Below are 20,747 nucleotides of genomic sequence, written 5' to 3' on the forward strand. Positions count from 1 at the left end.
AATTAACCACACCATCTATATGCATCTTAATGGTGTGTTTCATAGCACCAAAATGATGGTATTAAAAGCTCAGTGTGCTGTATTTAAAAGAATCTGTTACCCTTTGAAAGCTAAGAACTGGAACAAATATACTTTCACCTGAATAAACAGTTATGGTTCTATGGTGCCTTGCAAATTTAAAAAAAGAGGGGTTGTAATAAAACAAGTTGAAACTAGCTGATCCTGCCTTTTCCCCATGCAAAAGTAATTATTACTCAGTCAAAAATATACAGTGAAAAAGAGTAATTGCAAACAAAGCCACTATAATCCTGAGAGTATCCACCTGGTGTTTATATTTTGATGAATACCCTTTTGGTTCCTATGGCTGCACGACTTAATGTTTGTCACAACTCCCTATGGCTCAGGGGAAAGACAAGACTTAACTGCAAATTTGCACATGCTTTATTGCAATGCAATGACATTAACACATTTAGCAGGATTGTCATTCCATTTAATTACTCTGATTTTGACATGGACCTACCACAGATAAAATTGATGGTATGAGTTATGAGCACCATAAAAAATTACTGCTTTCTCTTCAAGGGATGTCCTTTTATATTCTCTACAGCTATCTGACTTAGGTGAAAAGAAAATTAAGCATGGTAATAGGATAGCCATCCTCAAATTGCTTCCTTCCAAACTGAGTTATTCCTGCCACATGATGCTGATGATGCATGGTCATTTAGTTTTTAGCCTACCTGGGTGAGATCTCTGACATCTAAAGAAAAATAAACAAATAAACACACGAGCAGGCAAAAATAGAGAAAATCCTCTGCTAGATTAATCCTATGTTTATTTTCATTTATTTTCTATTATATTTTCTATTTCTCAGCAATATTTGATGATACTCATTCAGCTTTTGCCTGAGACAAGTAAAAAGCTCGGAAGCTAGATACTAAACTCAAAATGTATTCGGTTAGACAGGAGTTACTATCGTTAGGGCTGTGCTGGTAGTCACTGCCGAGATTTACAGCCGACAGTATGAGGAAGTCGGCAGCTCTATTCCAGTGAGAGTGTGGCGGGATAGGGCCTGGCGTCTTGGCACGCGTTGCCAAGTGGAAAGGTGCCAGATACTGGCTAGAAGAGCATAATGTGCTGGCTTTCTCCTTCACAAGTTGAAAGAAAAGCTTCAGCAGCACAACATCAATGTTTTATGTAACCACATTAAACACTCTGCTACTTGACTTCATTTTCCACATTCTTGTTTATGACTCACTCATAAAAGAAGCTGGTGTTTTCTTAAAGTATCTCCATAAGCCTCCCTCCCCATCCATGGGAAAAAAAAACTAAATTTCTAAACACATGTATAATTCAATTACCCAAATAGAAGATAAAGCAAAGCATTTCTTTTTCAGTCTTTTTGAAGATAAGCTCATATTTATTTGGCCATTGATCAAGTAGAAATCTTCAGTAAAAATATTCTGCCATGTGGCTTCATCCCAAGATTCCTTTGTCTTTCAATTAAGAAATGGTTTTATGTTGTACAAATAGGATAAGATATTCAGAGGATTAAATCAATAGACTATAAATTATACGTAAAAGAAAACATCAGGTCACTGCCCTGACACAACAGATTTATTATTAAAGTAGGTAACTCCATGGCAATTCACTACATTAGATTTTATAAAGTAAGAGACACAGAGAGATCAATGGTAACTTTGGCTTGCTATTGCTTTTAATGGTTCATTTATAATAGCTACTTATCTCCTATTATTTTAGCTTGCTATAATAATGTCAAGCCAAGAAAAAAAGATGATCACCATTATGGGAATATATATTTAATTCAAGTCTGACTGACTATTCCTTAATCTGATTCATGTGTTTTGTACAGTGGCCAGAAATACTCTAAAATGCATAGTGATTCTTAGGTACACATGAAAACTCCATTATACAGTCTACATTAGGGTTAAAGTACAAGAAATCTGGCACTTTTGGCTGCAGTTTCATAGGCGTATTATTAGATGAATGACCACATTGCAAGGCCCATCCATAGCCCACCAGCTCAAACCTGCCTGGTGCTGTCAACACCAAGAATAACAGCTGGATCTCAAATGGACCCTCACTATGTTTCCCGGAAACTATCTCTGACAATATAAAGTACACTTTGCTCTAGACATGCAGATGACCCCACACGCCATTTGTGGATTCTCTGCAGCCGCCTTGGCATTCTTGAATAGGTTTGATACAGGCTTCCAAAGACTGTCTCAGATGAAAGAGAATAAACTCATCTATTTCTTCTGGTAAGACTTAAGGAAAAGGGGTCTTCACCAACTAATGCCCTAGATATTTTCTTCCAGGGAAACTGGGATTAAATAAATATTAAAGGAGATGAGGGGTGGTTGAATCAAGGAGGGATCTCCACCACCACCACCACCACCACTATTTCTTAGTGATACAAGAATGATAAATTATTTTTAATTATATTTTACTGATTATGCTATTACAATTGTCCTGATTTTCCTTCTTTGCCCTCCTCCACCCAGCACCCTCCACTCCCTTAGGCAATCCCCCCACCATTGTTCATGCCCATGGGTCATGCATACAAGTTCTTTGGCTACTACATTTCCTATACTGTACTTTGCAACCCCGTGGCTATTCTGTAACTACCTATTTGTATTTATTAGTCCCCTTCACCTCTTCACCCATTCCCATTGGGCAACCATCAAAATGCTCTCCGTATCCACGATTCTGTTTCTGTTCTTCTTGTTTGCTTAGTTTGTTTTTTATATTCAATTGCTGACAGATTTGTATTTTTGTCATTTTATTGTTCATAGTTTTGATTTTCTTCTTTTTCTTAAATAGACCTCTTTAACATTTCATGTAATAATGATTTGGTGATGATGAGCTCCTTTAGTTTTTTCTTGTCTGGGAAGCACTTTCTCTGCCTTTCCATTGTAAATGGTAGCCTTGCTGGATAGAGTAATCTAGCTTGTAAGTCCCTGCTTTCTATGACTTTGACTATTTCTTGCCAATCCCTTCTAGCCTGCAAAGTTTTTTTTGAGAAATCAGCTGGCAGTCTTATGGAAACCCCCCTGTAGGTAAATAACTTATTTTCTCTTGCTGCTTTTAAGATTCTCTCTTTATCTTTAACCTTTGGCATTTTAATTATAATGTGTCTTGGAGTGGGCCTCTGTATCTACCTTGCTTGGGACTCTCTGTGCTTCCTGGACTTGTATGTCTATTTCCTTCACCAAATTAGAAAAGTTTTCTTTCATTATTTTTCTTTTTCTTTTTTTTTTAGATGTAATTTATTTAATTTTAGAGAGAGGGAAAGGGAAAGAGGAAGGAAGCAAGAGAAACATCAATGTGTGGTTGCCTCTCACATGCCCTTTACTGGGGACCTGGCCCACAACACAGGCATATGTCCTAGGCCAGGAATTGAACCAACAACCCTTTGGTTCCCAGGCTGGCACTCAATCCACTAAGCCATGCCAGCCAGGGCTGATAAATTCTTAAAACTTATGTGTCTTTGTCAACATAAGGTAATTCCACTACTGCTTCCCCTGTTGGCTGTCTTGTTACTGATCACTCTGGATTCTCCACACTATTGGTGTTGCACTTGCACATGTAATTTCACTCTATTCTGAAATAGATTTTACTTATATCCAGAATATATAGAGAACACCTAAGACTTAAAAACAATAAAACAAAAGTCCAGTTAAGAAATGGGCGAGGACTTGACAGACATTTCTCCAAAAGTAATATATAGATGATAAATAAGCACATGAAAAGATGCTCAATATTACTAATCATCAGGGAAATGCAAATGAAAACTATAACAAGATACCACCTCACACTCATTAGGATGAAAAAAAACAGAAAATAACAAGTATTGGCAAGAATATGGAAAAAATGAAACTCCTATACATGTCCATTGATAGTAAGAGTGTAAATTGGTACAGCCAGTTTACAAAACTGTTTGGCAGCATGTATTAAAGTCAAACATATGCTTAGCCTATGATCCAGCAATTCTAGTCTTCAGAATACATACAAGAGATATGAATGCACATTCTCAAAAGAATATTTTAAAAAGATATCAACATAATGTTCATAACAAAATAGCCAAATATTAGAAGCACTCCAAATGCCATCACAATAAGATGGATGAATGAAATGCAATGTGTTCGTACAATGAAATACTGCACAGTGATTTTTTTAAAGAACAAATTATTATTATTAGGTATAACATGAATGCATCTTACAGATATTACATTAAAGAAAAAAGCCATATAGTAGGTACTATATGATTCCACGTATATGAAATACAAAACAGATAAGACTACAGTGGTAGCAGGCAGAAAGAGGGATGGGGTATTGACTTGAGAAGAACACGAGAGAATCATGTGGGGTGCTGGAAAAGTACTGTATTTTGATCTAGGTTGCAATTATACAAATATGTGATGAATCTTAGAAGCATGATAGAAAAAACATCGAACATATTGGTATGATTTCATTTATGTGACAAAATGGAAAAGGCAAAACTATAGGGATAAAGAACAGATTGGTGGTCACCAGGGACTCAGGGTGGAAGGCGGAGACTGACTGTGGAGGGGAGCAAGGGAACTCTCTGAGAGGACGGAAATGGCCTGTATCTTGAATGGGGTGCTGTTCCGCAACAGTATACAGTTACCCAAACTCATAAAACCCAGCATTTTAGAAAGGCTGAGTCTTACTATAACTAAATTATAACTCGATACCTACTTTTAAAATATTCAACAATCTGTACACTTAAGAGCAGTGCCCTTATGTACTAGCTATACTATGTATATGTTTTATTTCAATAAAAAATTAAAAATTTTTTTGAAGTAGAGGTTAAATGGGCTATGAAATATGTCTTCCGATCCAAAGTTGGCTACTGGTTTGCTAAGTCCAATACTCTAGCTGTTGCAACAGAGTAGAAACACAGAAAGAGTTAGGTCTGGAATGAGCCCTGAGGTTTACACAGTATCTCCCCTGCACCCAGAGAGGAGAAGCGATCTGTGAAATGCTGCACAGCCACTCAGTGTGGAGCCTGAAACTAAAGCCTTGGACATCTGACTCTCAAACCAATAGTCTAACTCAATTCCAGTCTGAGGGAGATTTTTTTTTTAAGTCAAACTGACCATTTGGCACTGCGTAAGCAGCCCATTTCCAACCAGTTGTGACCCACTGGGCCTCTTGGCACATATTTGCTCTCAACTTCCGAGAAGACACTGAGAGAATGAACCAGAAGTTGTCAAAGTGCCTTGAGCTCTTTAAGCAGCTCTGCCTGAATAATCTGAATCTACTGTTACCAGAGTTCCCTTGATAACAGCAATTTGCCATAAAATGGGGATTATGGCAGTGCCTACTGAGGTGGCTGCAACTCAAAATGAAATCTTGCCACAACCTCTACCCTTCCCTGTCCAGGGCCATCCCAAATATCACATAGTCAGTTATGCCAAGTACTCAAATCGTCTTACTAGATATTTTGTGATACAGTCTATTTTATATAGCTTTAATTAACTTCTCTTTAAAACCATAGTTCCTCTGCAGTAAAGTCAACTTTTTAAAGTGTACACATGCTCAGATCTTAACAAAGCCTATAAAGCAAGTGTTGGTATGCTAAATAGTTCTCAGCATTTTTCTCACAAAATTGCAAACATGAGCAGTTCTGCCATACTTCTCTCTAAAGTTGAGAGTTTAAGGAAGAGCCAAAATGGTCCCTAGTTCCCCTTCCTATGTTCTGTTTCTACCTAGATGACCCTTTGACCTCCCATCCTCTCACCCCCACGATGCCCCAAGCACCAACTCTTCTCTGACCTCCACCCCCTGTCAAAACAGAAAAGACTCTGGTATCAGTTATTTACACTTTTTGATTGACTGATGAGTTACACTTTAGTTTCAATGAACTTTGGTCAGTATGTTAATTCAAGCAACATTTATATTTGAACCATTTTACACTTCATTGTAAAATGAAAGGTCCTGTAACTTAAAGACCTTTGAACTTTAACTTAACTTCAGTGAGCAAATAAGAAAACATTTTGGAATCAAGGAAGAACTTGAAATCACTCTTTGTGTTCCTAACCTTGGGAACTCGTGGACCACAGCAAAACAGCTGAGAGGCTACAGAAAGAACCCAAAGAATTATTCCCTCGTTGACTCACTCATTCACTCAAGCATACATTCAGCAAACATTTATCATTTGCCTAGCATGTGCCAGGTGTTACAAGGCAGAAAGAATCAATGATTAATAAGATACAGTCTCTCTCCTGAAGAAGTCTACAAAGAAGAGTCCCAAAGACTGAAAGTGAGAAGTACTCTAATAAGGAATACTGAAGGAGCACAGGGGAGTGGGAATTCACTCCCCTCTTCCTCTGGCAGCTTTCACAGAGAGCAGACCCATGAGCTCAGTTTATAGGAATTTGACAGGGCAAAAGGCAGAGGAAGGGGCAAAACGGGTTTTCAAATCTTTTGGCCAAATGGGAGAGGGATGCGTACCTTTCCTGTGCAGAGGGAATTTTAAGGCAGCAGAGGCTAACGCCAGGGCTGGTGTCTCCTCAGGCACAAACATAAAGACAACTTCGGCTGTGGCAGCAGCTGGGCCCCTTCCTCTCATCTGTAGGCATGTGCGAAGGTCAGGTGCTTAAAAGCCTTGCCAAGATTCCCTCAGCCACTTGTAGGGAGAACAGGTGCAAGTGCTGTCATTCAACTCCATGCTCAGACTCCACTTACTAAAATGCTATTTTTTGTATCAGGATGCATACATTTTATCATTATCCTTTAAAGTAGTTCCTACTCTCTTCTCTTTCCATCCCCTTGACTTTCCCAGGAAAGCTGGTAGCATAAAATTTATATTAACATTTCCCAGACACCTTATCTTCTGTAGCAAAAGTCATTATAAAACCCAAATCACATGTTGATCATTGTCCCAACCATAATTAAAAGCTTACTCCTCAGGTAAGTGGGGGAGCAAAAAATGTCACCTCCAATTGTTCTACAAAACCTTGATAATAAAATTCTAAAAGTTTAAATGTTTAACTAAATTCTGATACAAGTATTAATAAATAATGTGATATGACATGTTAGGTAATGAGTTATGTTTTGTAATGATTTGTATACACTTTTAAAGGGCTCGTATCTTCTCTCTGCAAAATTTTATATCATCCCCAAATAAATGTCTTCAGTAATAAAGGAGCAGTCATGAGACAGGATTCAAATATAAGGCAGCAAGAAAGAAACCAAGATAAGGAGACAAAAGAAGTTCCAAGAGGAAGAAGGAATAGGAATAGCGTTAGTGGAGATAAGGAACAGGTGAAGCCAGAATGAATTCTTAGAGCCAGAAGAGCAAATCTCTAGGTGCTTCTGCAGGGCACCTACAGCCAATAGGTACTGAAGCATCGTCCACCTGACACAATTATAGATGCTCAATCAGGGACTGGACTGAACACCTTTATGTCATACTCAAATAAGAAAGAAAAATGAGAAGAGGGTGGGGAGGAGAGAGGCAGGGAGGGAAAAGGCAAAAAAAGAGAAAGTTGAGTCAATCAAACCAGTTAGGGGAAAGAGGATATACAATGTTATTAAGAATGACTTATTTATTTTATAAATTGAAGTTTGTACCTTTTAAATTCCTTCCCCCATTTTGTCCACCCCTCATACCCTGCATGTAACAACTGCCAATATATCTTCTGTATCCATAAGCTTGTTTTTTTTATTCTGAATAATAAATGAGATTATATGGCAAGGAAAAAAAAGAATGAATGCTCAGAAGCCAGACTGCTAGATTTAAAAGTAAGCTTTACCATTTTCAAGCTGGATGAACACTCCCTTCAGGTTCCTCTCCTTTAAAATAGGGATTCTAATAGCACCTACACTTCACAATGTTGTGGGGAGAATTCAAATGAGCCAATCCATGTAATGTGCTTAACACAGTACCTAGCACAACATAAGCTGTCAATAAGCCTTTGCTACTTTTGCACATACAAGCTCAGCCTCAGAAAAATAAACATTCATGACGATAAGATAGAAAAGCTGTAAAATAAAGTAGGAAATAAGTTCTCTTTTACAACTCAATCAGATAAATTTGTGTTTTCTTGGTGGGCAAAGAAAGAACCATCTTTGGCTCTTTTTATGTATTTGTTTAGGTTTAACAAAGCAAAAGAATGTGTAGTTAAAAAAATGTGGTGGGGGAAGGAGAGAAAATGGAATTTGAAGAAGCTGCCATCTGGCCCATCTTGTACAGATACTTTGTAAATCACTTAGTCCAGCTTCCATCCCACAATCCCGGGATACAGCCCACAGGCCCTAAAAAATATCAAAGCGCCAACATTCGGTGTAACACATGGCAGGTACATCAGGATTCTTAGTTCTAAGCAGAAAATACTATTGCTGATTTAATTGGAAAAGAAACATTTGGGTAACTCAGCAATTTGCTAAGAAGACTGGAAATCCAGCTTGAAAAATAGGAAGCATAGCAGCCAGACCTAAATGTCACCATAGAGTCAGTCTAGTGAGGAGACAACTGCCCCTGGCCCAAACTGTGACCTTGCCACCTGCCCTGCCAGACCACTAGACCTGGCTGCTGATAGAGACCACCTCTAGAACTTTCCCCATGGCTGTGTTGGAAATAGATGAGGCTGCTGAGAGCAAAGATGCGGCTTTTTCTGACTCACAGTGAGAAATTGCCTGAACATAAAAGGTTCAGACATTGGCCAATCCTGCAGAAAAGAAAAGAAAAAGAATGAAAGAGAGAGAAAAAGAATGAAAGAGCCCTGGCTAGTGTAGATCAGTGGATTGAGCGCAGGCCTGGGAGCCAAGCAACCATGGTTCGATTCCCAGTCAGGGCACATTCCTGGATTGCAGGCCAGTTCCCAGCAGGGGACACATGAGAGGCAACCATACATTGATATTTCTCTCCCTCTCTCCTTCCCTTCCTCTCTAAAGATAAATAAAATAAAATCTTTTAAAAAAAGAATGAAAAAGAAAAAAGAAATATACTTAATGTAATAATTAATGGTACATCTACTGTTTTAACCAATCATTAAATTCAAAACATGCCACATAAACAGATAATCTCCATGATAAAACATTAGTGTACCTGAGTTTGTTCCTTTTTCATTTGTTCATTTGTTTTGTTTTTTAGATACATATGAGTGAGATCATATGGTATTTGAAAGGAACTGAGAAGTAGAAATTACCACTTATTAAAATAGTCGTGAGGATGTAAAGTACAGCATAGGAAATATAGTCAATAATACTGTAATAACTATGTATGGTGTCAGATGGGTACTAGCTCATCAGGGTAACTCCTTTGTAAAAATATGAATGTATAATCACTATGTTGTACATCTGAAATTAATATAATATTGTATGTCAACTGTAAGTGAAAAAAAATTTAGATAAGTTGTCACAAGTACTGAAGTCTGGATTTCTCTCATTGAAGGGGTATTTTAAAAAATAATTTATTCATCTTCAGAAGGGGAAGGGAAGGAGAGAGGGAGAGAAACAGTTGATGTTTTGATGATTCAGTGTGTGGTTGCCTCTCGTGCATTCCCTGCTGGGAACTGGCCTGCAACCCAGGCATGTGCCCTGACTGGAAATTGAACCACAATCCCTTGGTTCACAGGCCCGCGCTCAATCCATTGAGCTACACCAGCCAGGGCAGAAGGGGTATTTTTTATGTAAAATAATGAATTGCAAGTTAAGTCCTTGTGGTCCGTAGGGAACACACCAATGAAGCCAGAATGCTCCCTCAACTTCTGTGGCTCCTGAATCAAGCAGCTACCAGGGAGCTAACACACCATTTGAATGGCAGGAGCAGGGCAATTAGGAAGCTTGGCTTTCTTCCGGGTTTTCTCATCTCACCTCTATCTCATCTGTCAAACCATATGCAGAATTTCTGAAGTGGAGGAAATAAAATGGGTTGGCCAATTGCTCTGTACCCATGGGATAGAAGGGATCTGTGCATTAGTCACCCTTTCTGGAGAATTCATGGAGGTAAGCAGGGAGAAAGAAACCCTCTGGCCATATAGCTCATTATTCATACCTGCTTATTCTGAATAACTTTGAGATCTTCAGTATTTAATTATTATTCTAATTAATTGCTGTAATTACAGTACTTATAAATAATTAATCATTTAATGTTATTAATATATCTAGCCCAAGATTAATTTTTACTTGCAATTTTTAATACCCATTTAAGTTTATATTAAAGATACAAGGAAATATTTTTCTTACCCCTATTGCTGCTGGCACCTTTCTGGGACTTGGTTTCTTCACCGATAAAATTGAAAACCCAGATTAGATGACTTTTATTATCCCATCTTACTTTCTGTCATTCTAGAACTAAAAGATATGAGAAATAATTGTAATGTTTGTAATGACACCAAGTCTTTGTTCACTATAAAAGTTAGAAAGTAGGAGGAAGTAAAGTTATGTTCTTTTTTTTAAAGATTTTTATTTATTTATCTTTAGAGGGGAAGGGAAGGAGAGAGGGAGAGAAATATCAATGTATGATTGCCTCCCATGTGTCCCCTGCTGGGAACTGGCCTGCAAACCAGGCAGGTGCCCTGACTGGGAATTGAACCACGATACTCTGGTTCACAGGCTCACACTCAATCCACTGAGCTACACCAGCCAGGGCCTGTTCTTCTACATACAACTTTTTTTTTCCTTCTCTTAGAAAGGGAAAGGGAGGGAGGGAGGGAGAGAGAGAAACATTGATCAATTCCTCTCCTGGATGGTTACTGACCCCTCAGCCCAGGCATGTGCCCTGACCAGGAATGGAACCAGCAACGTTTTGATTTGAGCCAAAACGCCCAACCAGTTGAGCCGCACTGGCCAGGGCTCTACATAGAATTCTAACCTGACTTTGTCTTAATTCAGATCTGAGAATAACAGGCTTCTAGAGACTGGCTCTTTCTAAGCCTCATTATATGTTTCTTCAAAATCATGTCGAAACTGGTTCCTCTGGTTATTTTTAGTCAAGAAGTGCTAAGAAGTAAACTATGAGGACTAGCCCTCTTAGATGAACATAAATTATTCTTTTGTTGTTGTTAAACATACATTGTGACTGGGTTTATGGCACATAAAATGACCAAATGAAAATTGCGGGGTGGAGTGTCATGCATTCAAATGTTTCCAATCATCTGGATGTTAGTTTTCACAGAGACAAAATATCTGTATTTTATATTGAATATTTCCATTTTTGTCCACCTCTTGGATGTGCCACAGAAATAAGTTGTGAATGAATATAAATGGTTTCTTCCCTCTGCAATGAATTTCCTTAATCAGTTAGTGTCTGGTATGAAAAAAGTCTTTTATTGTTAAAGTTGTCCCCTCATTGACTTTATCGTTAAATTTGACCTCTCTTTAACTTTTGTTTTCACTCAAATATTTGTCATTTGCTTATTTTCCCAAGGATGTGTAGCCACGGTTGGCACATAGGGGTGGTATTAAACAGTTTCTCCAGCTCTCTAATTCTTGATCAGTAAGCAACTACCCCATTGTGCGCATGTGCCGATAATGACAGCTTGGTAACTCTACAGAGGACTCCTGTGGTTGGCCCTGTAGAGAAGCACTACAACCAAGTGGCTAGGAGTGTGAGCTCTGGGTTCGGTGCACAAGTTACGTACTTAACATCTTGTAAGCCGTCCATTTCCTTATCTGTAAAATAATAATAAAAATACCTCCTTCTTGGGGCTAAGGACGAAATGACAACGTGTGTACAGTATGTGATGTAATATTGGACATTACTTGGCTGAGAATAATTCTGCACAAATACCAGATGTTCGGCATACTGAAAAACTACGTATATTTTAGAGGATAAACCTTAGAAGTCAACAAGAACAGTCACCTTGGTTTGTAATGTGAGAATCTGTAAGTACAGAAAGGTGGAGAATCCTCCAGGGATTCTCTCTTCATGTTACTGGAAATCGAGGGCCCTGCCCTCCAGAAGCTTAAGGTCTTCTTGGTGGAGTCGAGAGTAACACGCGTGGACAGTCTGGTGCACAGCCCCCACGGTGACAGAGCTTCCAGTGTCGGGGTGTCTGGGGAGGGGCTCGATAGAAAGGGTAGGAAGTCGTACCGACGACTTTCTACAAAGAAGTGAGACGTGGGCGGAGTGAGGACAGTTGCATAGGACGCTTCCCGGCCTAGAGGCGCGCTGGTCTGTCTAGGAGCACCCAGTGTTCAGAAACGTCCACTCATCACTCCCGCAACGCACCCTCTACCCTTCAAAACACCTGCGTTGAATACGAAGGGGAGTGCACGTTACTCAGTTACGCGCAGTTTGAAAATATCTGGGGGGAGGGAGCCAGCAGCGAGCAGAACCTCCCTCCCCCTTTCAAATCTTATGAACTTGAACCAAGGGGCCGGGCTCCCTGGGGTTCCCGGGATGCAAGCCCGGAGGCCCTCGCCGCAGGAGGCCGGCCTCTCCCTCCCCGAGCACCTGGACGCTGGGCCCTGCTGGCGGGACAACCAGGAGGGACAGTGGGGCCTTGTGCCGCCTGAAGACGAAGCGGGGCCCTCCGCAGTCTCAGGGGACCAGCCCGGATTCAGGCTCCGTTCACCGCCCACCCACCGGCGAGGGCTGGGCACCGCGGAAGGCCCCAGGCCGGCCTCGAGGCCCGCACGCCCGCCCGCGCGCTGCTGCTCGGGGTCCGGGAGGGACGAGCAAAGGGGCGGCGGTGTCTGCCGAAGACGTTGGCGAGAGAAGGCGGGCCTCGCAGACCCCGGGCGTCCTCCCGGGCGCTGAACCCCGCACCCGGCAGCCGCACTCGCGCTGCCCGCAGGAGCCCAGCTTCCCCGGCTCCCGCTGCTGCCCCTGCGCTCCTGGAGCCGGGCCCCGATTGTTCCCGGGAAGGACCGTTTCCCGAACCGCGTGGCTGACGTTTGGGAGGCGGGGGGCAGGGAGGGCAGAAAGTCCCTAGGATTTCAAATCATTGCTTTCTGCACTTCTCTTAGGGTCCTGTGGCGATTTTTTCTTTTAAAAGGAAGCCGATTATCGTTTGTAAACCGTCCGGCATGGCTAAAGAGTATCCCTGTTTTGTTTTGTTTTGTTTTAAGTCATTCAGTAATTTATTTTATTTTCCGCTGCAAACATTTGCGTATTTTTCCCCAAACCAAGGAACCACCCAAGCCTGAAATGACAACGCAAAACAGTCTGATTTCCACAGATTGGCCTTAGGACTAGATGGTTAACGAACATATTTCTAATACTAGAATATTTAATAGGCTGGTTTTTTTTTAAATGGAGACCTTTTTAGTTGTGGCTAGCAATGCTGGGAAAGAGACGTTTGTCTTTTCATTTATTTCCAATAAACCCCCAAATGCAGTCTTTTTTAGGTATTTTGCAGGACATAATGGGGGTTTGGGATTTCCCCCACCCCACAAAAGGCCGCATTGTTGATAGGCTAGATTCATTATTTTGTTTGCAGTTTCTAAATCGAAGGTCAACTATATTTAGTGACTGATGTTATTTAAAATAAGGATCTAAAACTACAGTGATTCCAGTTCAGCTTTTCAAACACTGACAACCATAAATGCCCCTCTGGGCAACAGGTTCTGCTGAGATCGATAGAATCCCATGGAGGAAAGAAAATGTAGAAAGTTACATTTCAAGGAAACTTTAATTGTTTGGGCTGTTGTTTGTGCGTGTGCATGTGTGTGTGTTCGGTACATCAGTGGGCCAGGGGGGAAATTAAGAAATATGGACCAGAACAACCCAGGAGGCTATGCTGTGCCACAAACCAAACAGGGGGAAAAAAAGATTTAGAGTCAAGACACAACCTGGACTATTTCTTGCATCTCTAAGCCCTTTCCAGCTGATACCTCTTGACAATTTAATGGAGGTTGAATTTGGGTGCAGGTAACTAACTCCCCTTGTCTATATTTAAAAACAACATCAAATATATGTGTTGAAATCTACCTGCTCTCTGTCTTCATATTTTAAGAACATGTCTTTAACAGCAAGTAGCCCAACATTTTCTTGTTCAAACAAGATGGGCAGAAACATTCAACTGTGAGGTTGTTTCAAAGATTCAGTAATCCTACCCTGGCCAGGTAGCTCAGTTGGTTGGAGCATCTTCCCAATAGCCAAGGTTGTGGGTCCCATCCCCCATCAGGGCACATCCAAGAACCAATCAATGAATGCATAAATAAGTGAAACAACAAAGGAATGTTTCTCTCACTCCTCCTTTCTCTCTCTAAAATCCATTTTAAAATTAAAATAAAAATTCAGTAATCCTAATGGCCTCAAAATCAAGGACTTGGCTAGTAAACCAGAAGTGGGAAAACATAGACAATAACCAGCCTGAAACAAATTACATGGAATAAATGAGAAAGTGCCAAATCAAACCAGAAATTTAGAGTTAAGAAGAGCACTGGCCACAGGTTCTAAGCCACTCTGACTTTTGTTTAGAAAGTAAGAGTACTGATACTATGGTCTCTAAGTCAAATCCATTCCCGGCTGGATGCCTTGTCTTTCTGATTCATAAAATGAGAACTTGGGTAATGGGTCCCTGTCGATTCTGGATATCTAGGCACAAATAGTCCCACCCCAGAGTTTTTGTACTCCTAGATCTCAGGCAGAAGAAGGAGGAGAGGAAGGGGAAGAGGGAGAGGAGAAGAAAAACTGAGGCAAAAAGTAGGCTTATCTACACCAGGGCGTCACCCAATTTAGGCAGCTAGTGAGTAGCTTATCTGATAGGGACATGTTAACTTGTGTCCTTGTGTGTATTGAAAAGCCATAGCATTTCTTAGAGTTAGAGATGCATTTACAGTCCTATTCAATATAAAGAGAGATGCTGTCAATGCACTGATTTCAAAATTTATAACAGAAGGTTTGTCATTCAAAATAGTAAATTAAGGACTCAGACTCCTAGAGCTTCTACTGCAAGAATGATTATTCTTCAGGAAGAAACACAAACAGCAGTGACTGTTTTCTTTCTTTTTTTTTCACAGACGTGCTCAGCCATCAGAAAAGCTTAATAAATCCCTATTTAGTATGCATTTATGCAGTGATTACATGAACTTTGACCTCTGAAGAGCTGTGGCAATTAGCTTCAGTGTCCAGCATCTTCTTTCACCATTCCCCACTGGCTTCCTTGGGTCTTCCTTTTTCATCTTAATAATTCGTGCACTAGGAGAGCGTAAAATTTTAAAGTGGACTTTCCACCTGAGATATTTGCTTCTGCACAAGTCAATTCCCTCTCCTCACCCCTCCCACTCCTGTCTAAACAGCCATCTCTAAACAGCCATCTCAGATGGATATTGGGGCTCTGATTGTCAATATTACTCAAACGCAAATGGATTTCAATTCAATCTTGCCCTGTACTTTCGCAAAGAAGATAAACTCTAATAGCCCAAAGAGCTTCATTTCATAGCTCATGGCATCAGAAATAAATCGAATCTCTTCTGTCAGGCTAATTTAACGTTTTTTTAAATATTCAATGTAATTTATTTTAAGTCAAATGAAACCTAGTGGATTTGGAAGAAAGCTAAAAGGAGGAGGCAGAAGAAGGGCAGCTGGAAGCTCCGCTCCCTCTCCCCCCAAAAAATAGCCAGGAAGGGGGATGAAAGTGTCTTAACTTTCTAGTAAACACTGTTTAGCAAAAGAATAATAGGAAAGTTGCCCTTTTTCCAAAGAAGGATGGAACTGTAATTGTTGCCTTCAGCAGAGAGCTCAGATAAACCGCTGGGACTCATTCTAAAGTGACCCATCACTGCATTCATCTCTTCTTGAACTTTCGGTGAACCTGAGATTAAACAGGGGTGAGCAGCTAAGCAGTTTGTTGTTAGCAGCCTTTTCAACAACCCTTTCAGACTGAGTAAATATTGATCGGTTTGAATCTGATTGCCCCAGAGGAAAACACCAAGGCATTTGAATAGCCTCCAAAAGTAAACTTTCAAAGGTGAAGCCCGGAGCACACTTCAGAGCTGGCAACACAATCTCAACACAGCCTAGTTTGGGAACTCCCAGAATTTCGGGAGTACTCTGAATGAATGTGAGCGGAGAAAGGAAAAAACACTTGAAAACTGGAATTTTATATTGTGCTTATCCCAAGTCCCTAATTGAGATGCTCGTGCTTTTAAAATCTAACGATAAAATGTTATTTTCTGCTTTTCCTCTTCCGTCATTTCAGTTACCATTGCTGTCATTTTTCAAGGTGCTCCTCAGAGACCAAAACAGAAAAAGAGAGACCTTGAAATAGGCTGTGTTAAGCGCCTTTGATTTAATCGATTGGGACAACTACAAAGATACAAATGTTTTTCTTGTTGAAAGGTATATTAATGTTTCCTAAATGCATTGCTTATTAACTGATTTATTCCACAACCTAGAGAAGGCTTGGGATATTTAGCCATAATTTATTGCGCTCTCTCTCTCTCTCTCTCTCTCTCTCTCTCTCTCTCTCTCTCTCTCTCTCTCTCTCGGCTACATTAAAACCAGCACCTTGAAGACTGGAATCTCCGGGATTCCAGCAGCTCAGGCCCTGCTTTTAGATATTGAAATTTTGGCAGTGGCATGCAAATGACACTTTAACACATTAAAGTATTTGGAATCCAGCCATCTGTTTTGCTGTGTGGTCTTACACTAATAAACAAAAGATACTGTATAAGGGCAAGCGGGGAAATGAAAGAAAGAGTTGGCCCACTTTGAAGTTCTCCCCCATCCACTTGAGTCTTTTAGAAGCAAACCCAGAGCCCGGGAGCTGCGGGGAGGGCACCGGGCGCCCTTGATATGGCCGCAGCCACCGAGCCTGCAAAGTCCAGGCTTTCCCCGTTGACAAGGAGGTACAAGAAATCTCATTGTTGCTCTAGGAGGTCTGTAAATGTTAAGTTTTTGTAGGATTTCCTCCCCCCCAGAACACCAGCCCATCCTTTGCAAAACACCCTTTGTAGAGGAAGGAAGTTATACGTCTGTATTTGTTTGTGATGCTGTAAAATTTCTGTTCTAACCTTGGGGCTAAATTAAACCCTCTAAAAAATGTGAAAGTAAAGGAAAAGTGGTAAGTAAAGGAAAAGTGGTAAGCAGTCTAGCAGGGCCCCTTGGAACTCTCTGATTCACCAGCTTCCTCTGTTGCAGAAACACATGCCTTAGTCAGAAGCAACTTGAACAGTGAAAGACTTCAGAGCAGCTTCCACAAGTTCACCTGGAAAAACCTGTTGAACCCTGAGAAGAAAATCAAAACTGTACTCCGGGGTTATGTGGCATGGAATTGAGAACTGAAGACCCACTGCAGCCATGATGGCTATGAAATCAAAGCTGAATCGGATGTAAATGAGATTTGTAACCTAGAGACGATGGGGGGGTGTAGAGGGTGGCAGGAAGGGATAGATACTGAAAGGAGGAATGGGAGGAGGGCTGCCAGGGTTTACTGAAAACAGACCACACTCAATTCAAAGGGTGAATAATATTGGAACACTGACCATCCAAAAAAAAGAAAGAAGGGTGGGGTGGGGTCCCGGTCTTCAAACACCTTTATACTGGAGCTAATTAAACGTGAATCTCTTAGCTCTTGGTTCACTGATGTGAGGAAAGACTGACTGAAGAGCTTTGGCTTTTGAAGGGGGTTCTGTTTATATATACGTCAACATTCAGCTGGGGGTGAAAAGGTTAGCACTTGACCCAGGAAGTACCCATGTTTGTTTCAAAAATAGATCTCCTTCATAAATTTCTTCACCATTTTTTCCATTATGAACTTTCATTATAATCAGGGAACTGTTGTTGTTTTAAAGAAAGTCAACCTATTACAAATATTGGTTAGGTGCAATTATACTCATAAGGGACGCTTCAACCACCTACTGGAAAGCACTTTTTTCCCCCCCAGAAAAGTCCCACCTCTTTGAAAATGCACACTGCCCTTCTTCCTTTCCCCACATGAAATGACCCAACTTTGTAGGAACCAACAAACTGTCACCAGGCCAAATACAGGGATCTGCAAGCATATCTGAAACTTGAATATATTTATTACAGACTTCTTAAGACCCGTAAACTCTGCTCTGGATCACATCACTCCAGGATCTCAGAGCTGTTCATGATTGTACAGGAAGTGGGGAATATCATAGGCTCACAAAGGATAACTGATAGAACTCAGTGTGGTACTTCAGGAACATCAAAACATTGTGCGACATGCAAAAGACTATTCACGAATCACACAAAATATACATTCATTGTGCCATCCATCACATTAACAATTGGGCTGAAAATACATCACATCCAGCTAAGATAACTGTGGAAGGAAGAAGCTGGTTTGAATAATACCTTTAGGTTCCGAGTAATCCAGTACAAAGTTTAAACAGAGCGTGACCAGAGAAACAAGAAAAAGATGGGGATGGGAAGAGACAAGCACAGGAAGCAAGGTTTCTGAACCTAGTGGTCTGCAGGCCTTCCTAACTCACGAAAAGAACGAATAGAAGCTCCCTCTGAGGCATCCTATTCAGTTTAAATGAGGGCTTTTATTTTTTAACCTGTAATCATACAAAAATTGTACCAGCTTTGAGAGTTTGCCCACCCTGCTCCAGTCACTAAATCCAAACATCTCTAGAAAATCTGTATAAAGATAAATCTCTCAGGACAAAGTATTTACAACCAGCAAACTCACACACGAATCTGAATTAAATTAAAGGTGAAATAAATGTGTAAACATGTTCATAGTGCATCTCTCCTTCATGAGCTCCTGACCACTATCCTTTCTGTCTCCCCTAGGGCAAAGTAGGGGAGAATTGTAAATGTACAGATAGATACAAGGTGTGAAGCTTCCCTTTGACATGTTTCTGCTGGCAAAGGAGACTATTTTCCAAAGAACATCTGACAGGAACAGTAGATTCTGTGGAAATCTCCTAAGAATGGGCGTCATCAGAAAATCGGTGCTGGCACCCCATCCTCATTAAAGAGTTAGCAGCCCGCTCCCCCACCCCACCCCAATCAAACATCTAGTCCAGAATTCTCTGGAAAGACGTTATCCTGCCCAGGAGCTCTCCAGATAGGATCAGAAAGACAGAGCCTGCAAACGGAAAGGAAGATAAGCGAAGAATGTGCTTTGGGTAAGAAGTCCCAGCCTGAGGAGTGGCCTAGGCTGCGGAGCCCGGGGCTGCGGCGGCCTCAGTGGGAGGTAGTCAGCGTGTCTGAGGTAGAAGACCCCGGGGAAGGAACGCAGGGCGAGGAGCTGGACTTCTCTGAGGATTCTTCGGCCTTCTCCTCGCTTCCCGGTGGGGTGGCAGGAGAGATGGGCAAGAGGCCCTCCTTTTCTCGTTTCTTCTGTTTCATTCGACGGTTCTGGAACCAGATCTTCACCTGGGTCTCATTAAGCTGCAGGGACGCGGCGATCTCCACCCTGCGGGCACGCGTCAGATACTTGTTGAAGTGGAATTCCTTCTCCAGCTCCGTGAGCTGCTTGGTGGTGAAGTTGGTGCGCACCGCATTGGGTTGACCGACGTAGCCATACTCGCCAACTTTTCCTGGGGCAGCGATGGGAGAAAAAAGTACAATTTTAACAGTCGGTATGAGATCCTCTACAGGTTCAGAACGATATTCAGATAAAGAGGAGATGGAGAACATCTCAGACTGGGCTGGGAAGGGTGAGTGATGAGGTGCAAAGTGTTCGTCTGAAGCCAGCAATTAGCGTGGTCAGACCGGTGATGAATGGAGCCTAGAGATACTACTAGGATTCCCCCAAGCACACACACCTACCCACTTCCTACTTCCAGAACCTCTAAAACTCAGCCCCTTTGGAAACGCAACAGTCCCAGACCTTCCTTTGCCCCAACACACCTGGGCAACCCCCCAACGCTCCCATAACACTGATGGAAGCAAGAACTTTTAAATATATATATATATATATTAATTTTCCTTAGAAACTAAGCACACCACCTCAATCAAGGAGCAACCACGGAATGGCAAGACTTACCTGTTTTGGGGGGGTTTCTTTTGACTTTCATCCAGTCAAAGGTCTGCGCTGGAGAAGAAGTTTCTGATGCAGGGGAGCGACAGGCTTCTTGGTGGCTGGCGTGGAGAGGGGACAAGGAGTTATTATACGTGGCCAGGGCCAGGTTCTGATGCTCTTGTCCATATGAGTGGTGAATGTACTGAGGCGATCCCACCGCGCCCCCGGCATAACCCTGGTGGTGGTGGTGATGTTGGACCATGGGAGATGAGAGATTTCCAGAGTAAACAGCGGGAGCGCACGAGGGGTACCCACCACTTACTTCTGCTTCCTGATTTAACGCGTAAGGGCTGTAAGGCGCGCCGAAGTTCTGCGCGCCGTAGCTTGGACCACAACTCGAGTGGGAGTAGGATACCCCCAGGTTCCCAGGAGTCTGGTAGGTGGCCGGCTGGGAGTGGTGATGGTGGTGGTGGTGGTGGTGGTGGGGCGAGCTGATCTGCACCCCCCTGCCTACTAGGAAGCGGTCGTCGCCGCCACAGCTGCTGGCACTGACCGCGCACGACTGGAAAGTTGTAATTCCATGGTCCGAGGGATAGGTTCGCGCAGAGCAGGTCCCCGAGTCGCCACCGCTGAGAATGGGGTATTCCAGGAAGGAGCTCATTCTTGCATTGTCCATCTGTCACTGAGTGACTGGGTCCCGAGAAGCCCTGGGTGACCGTGCCAACTTTCTCACTTCCTCCATGGGGCCGGAGAAGAAAAATGATATGAATGTACAGTGCGCAGGAGGGGGGGGCGGGAGGGCGGAGGGCTCTACGGCAGGCACGTGACCTTGGCAGCCAATGGCGGAGCCTCCTGCGAAAGTTT

The 20,747-nt window shown here is 41.9% G+C and overlaps 1 protein-coding gene across 2 annotated transcripts; it reads right to left on the reverse strand.

Annotated features, from left to right (window-relative positions):
* Positions 1-17,949: 17,949 nt before the first annotated feature.
* On the reverse strand, positions 17,950-20,744 carry HOXA1 (homeobox A1). Of its 2 annotated transcripts, XM_037126597.2 has the most exons (3): positions 20,206-20,744; positions 19,908-20,002; positions 19,373-19,458 (listed from the first exon to the last, which is right to left on the reverse strand). In XM_037126597.2, exons 1-2 carry the CDS (start codon positions 20,557-20,559, stop codon positions 19,943-19,945), a joined length of 414 nt encoding a protein of 137 aa, XP_036982492.2. In that variant the 5' UTR covers positions 20,560-20,744; the 3' UTR covers positions 19,373-19,458; positions 19,908-19,942. The 2 variants fall into 2 exon arrangements, with proteins under 2 accessions (XP_036982491.2, XP_036982492.2); XM_037126596.2 differs by having other exon boundaries at positions 17,950-19,458; positions 19,908-20,744.
* Between the last annotated feature and the right edge of the window lie 3 nt (positions 20,745-20,747).

The sequence above is a fragment of the Artibeus jamaicensis genome, unplaced genomic scaffold (genome assembly GCF_021234435.1).
Source record: "Artibeus jamaicensis isolate MK-2021 breed Jamaican fruit bat unplaced genomic scaffold, CSHL_Jam_final contig_3230, whole genome shotgun sequence".
NCBI classification, from domain to species: Eukaryota; Metazoa; Chordata; class Mammalia; order Chiroptera; family Phyllostomidae; genus Artibeus; species Artibeus jamaicensis.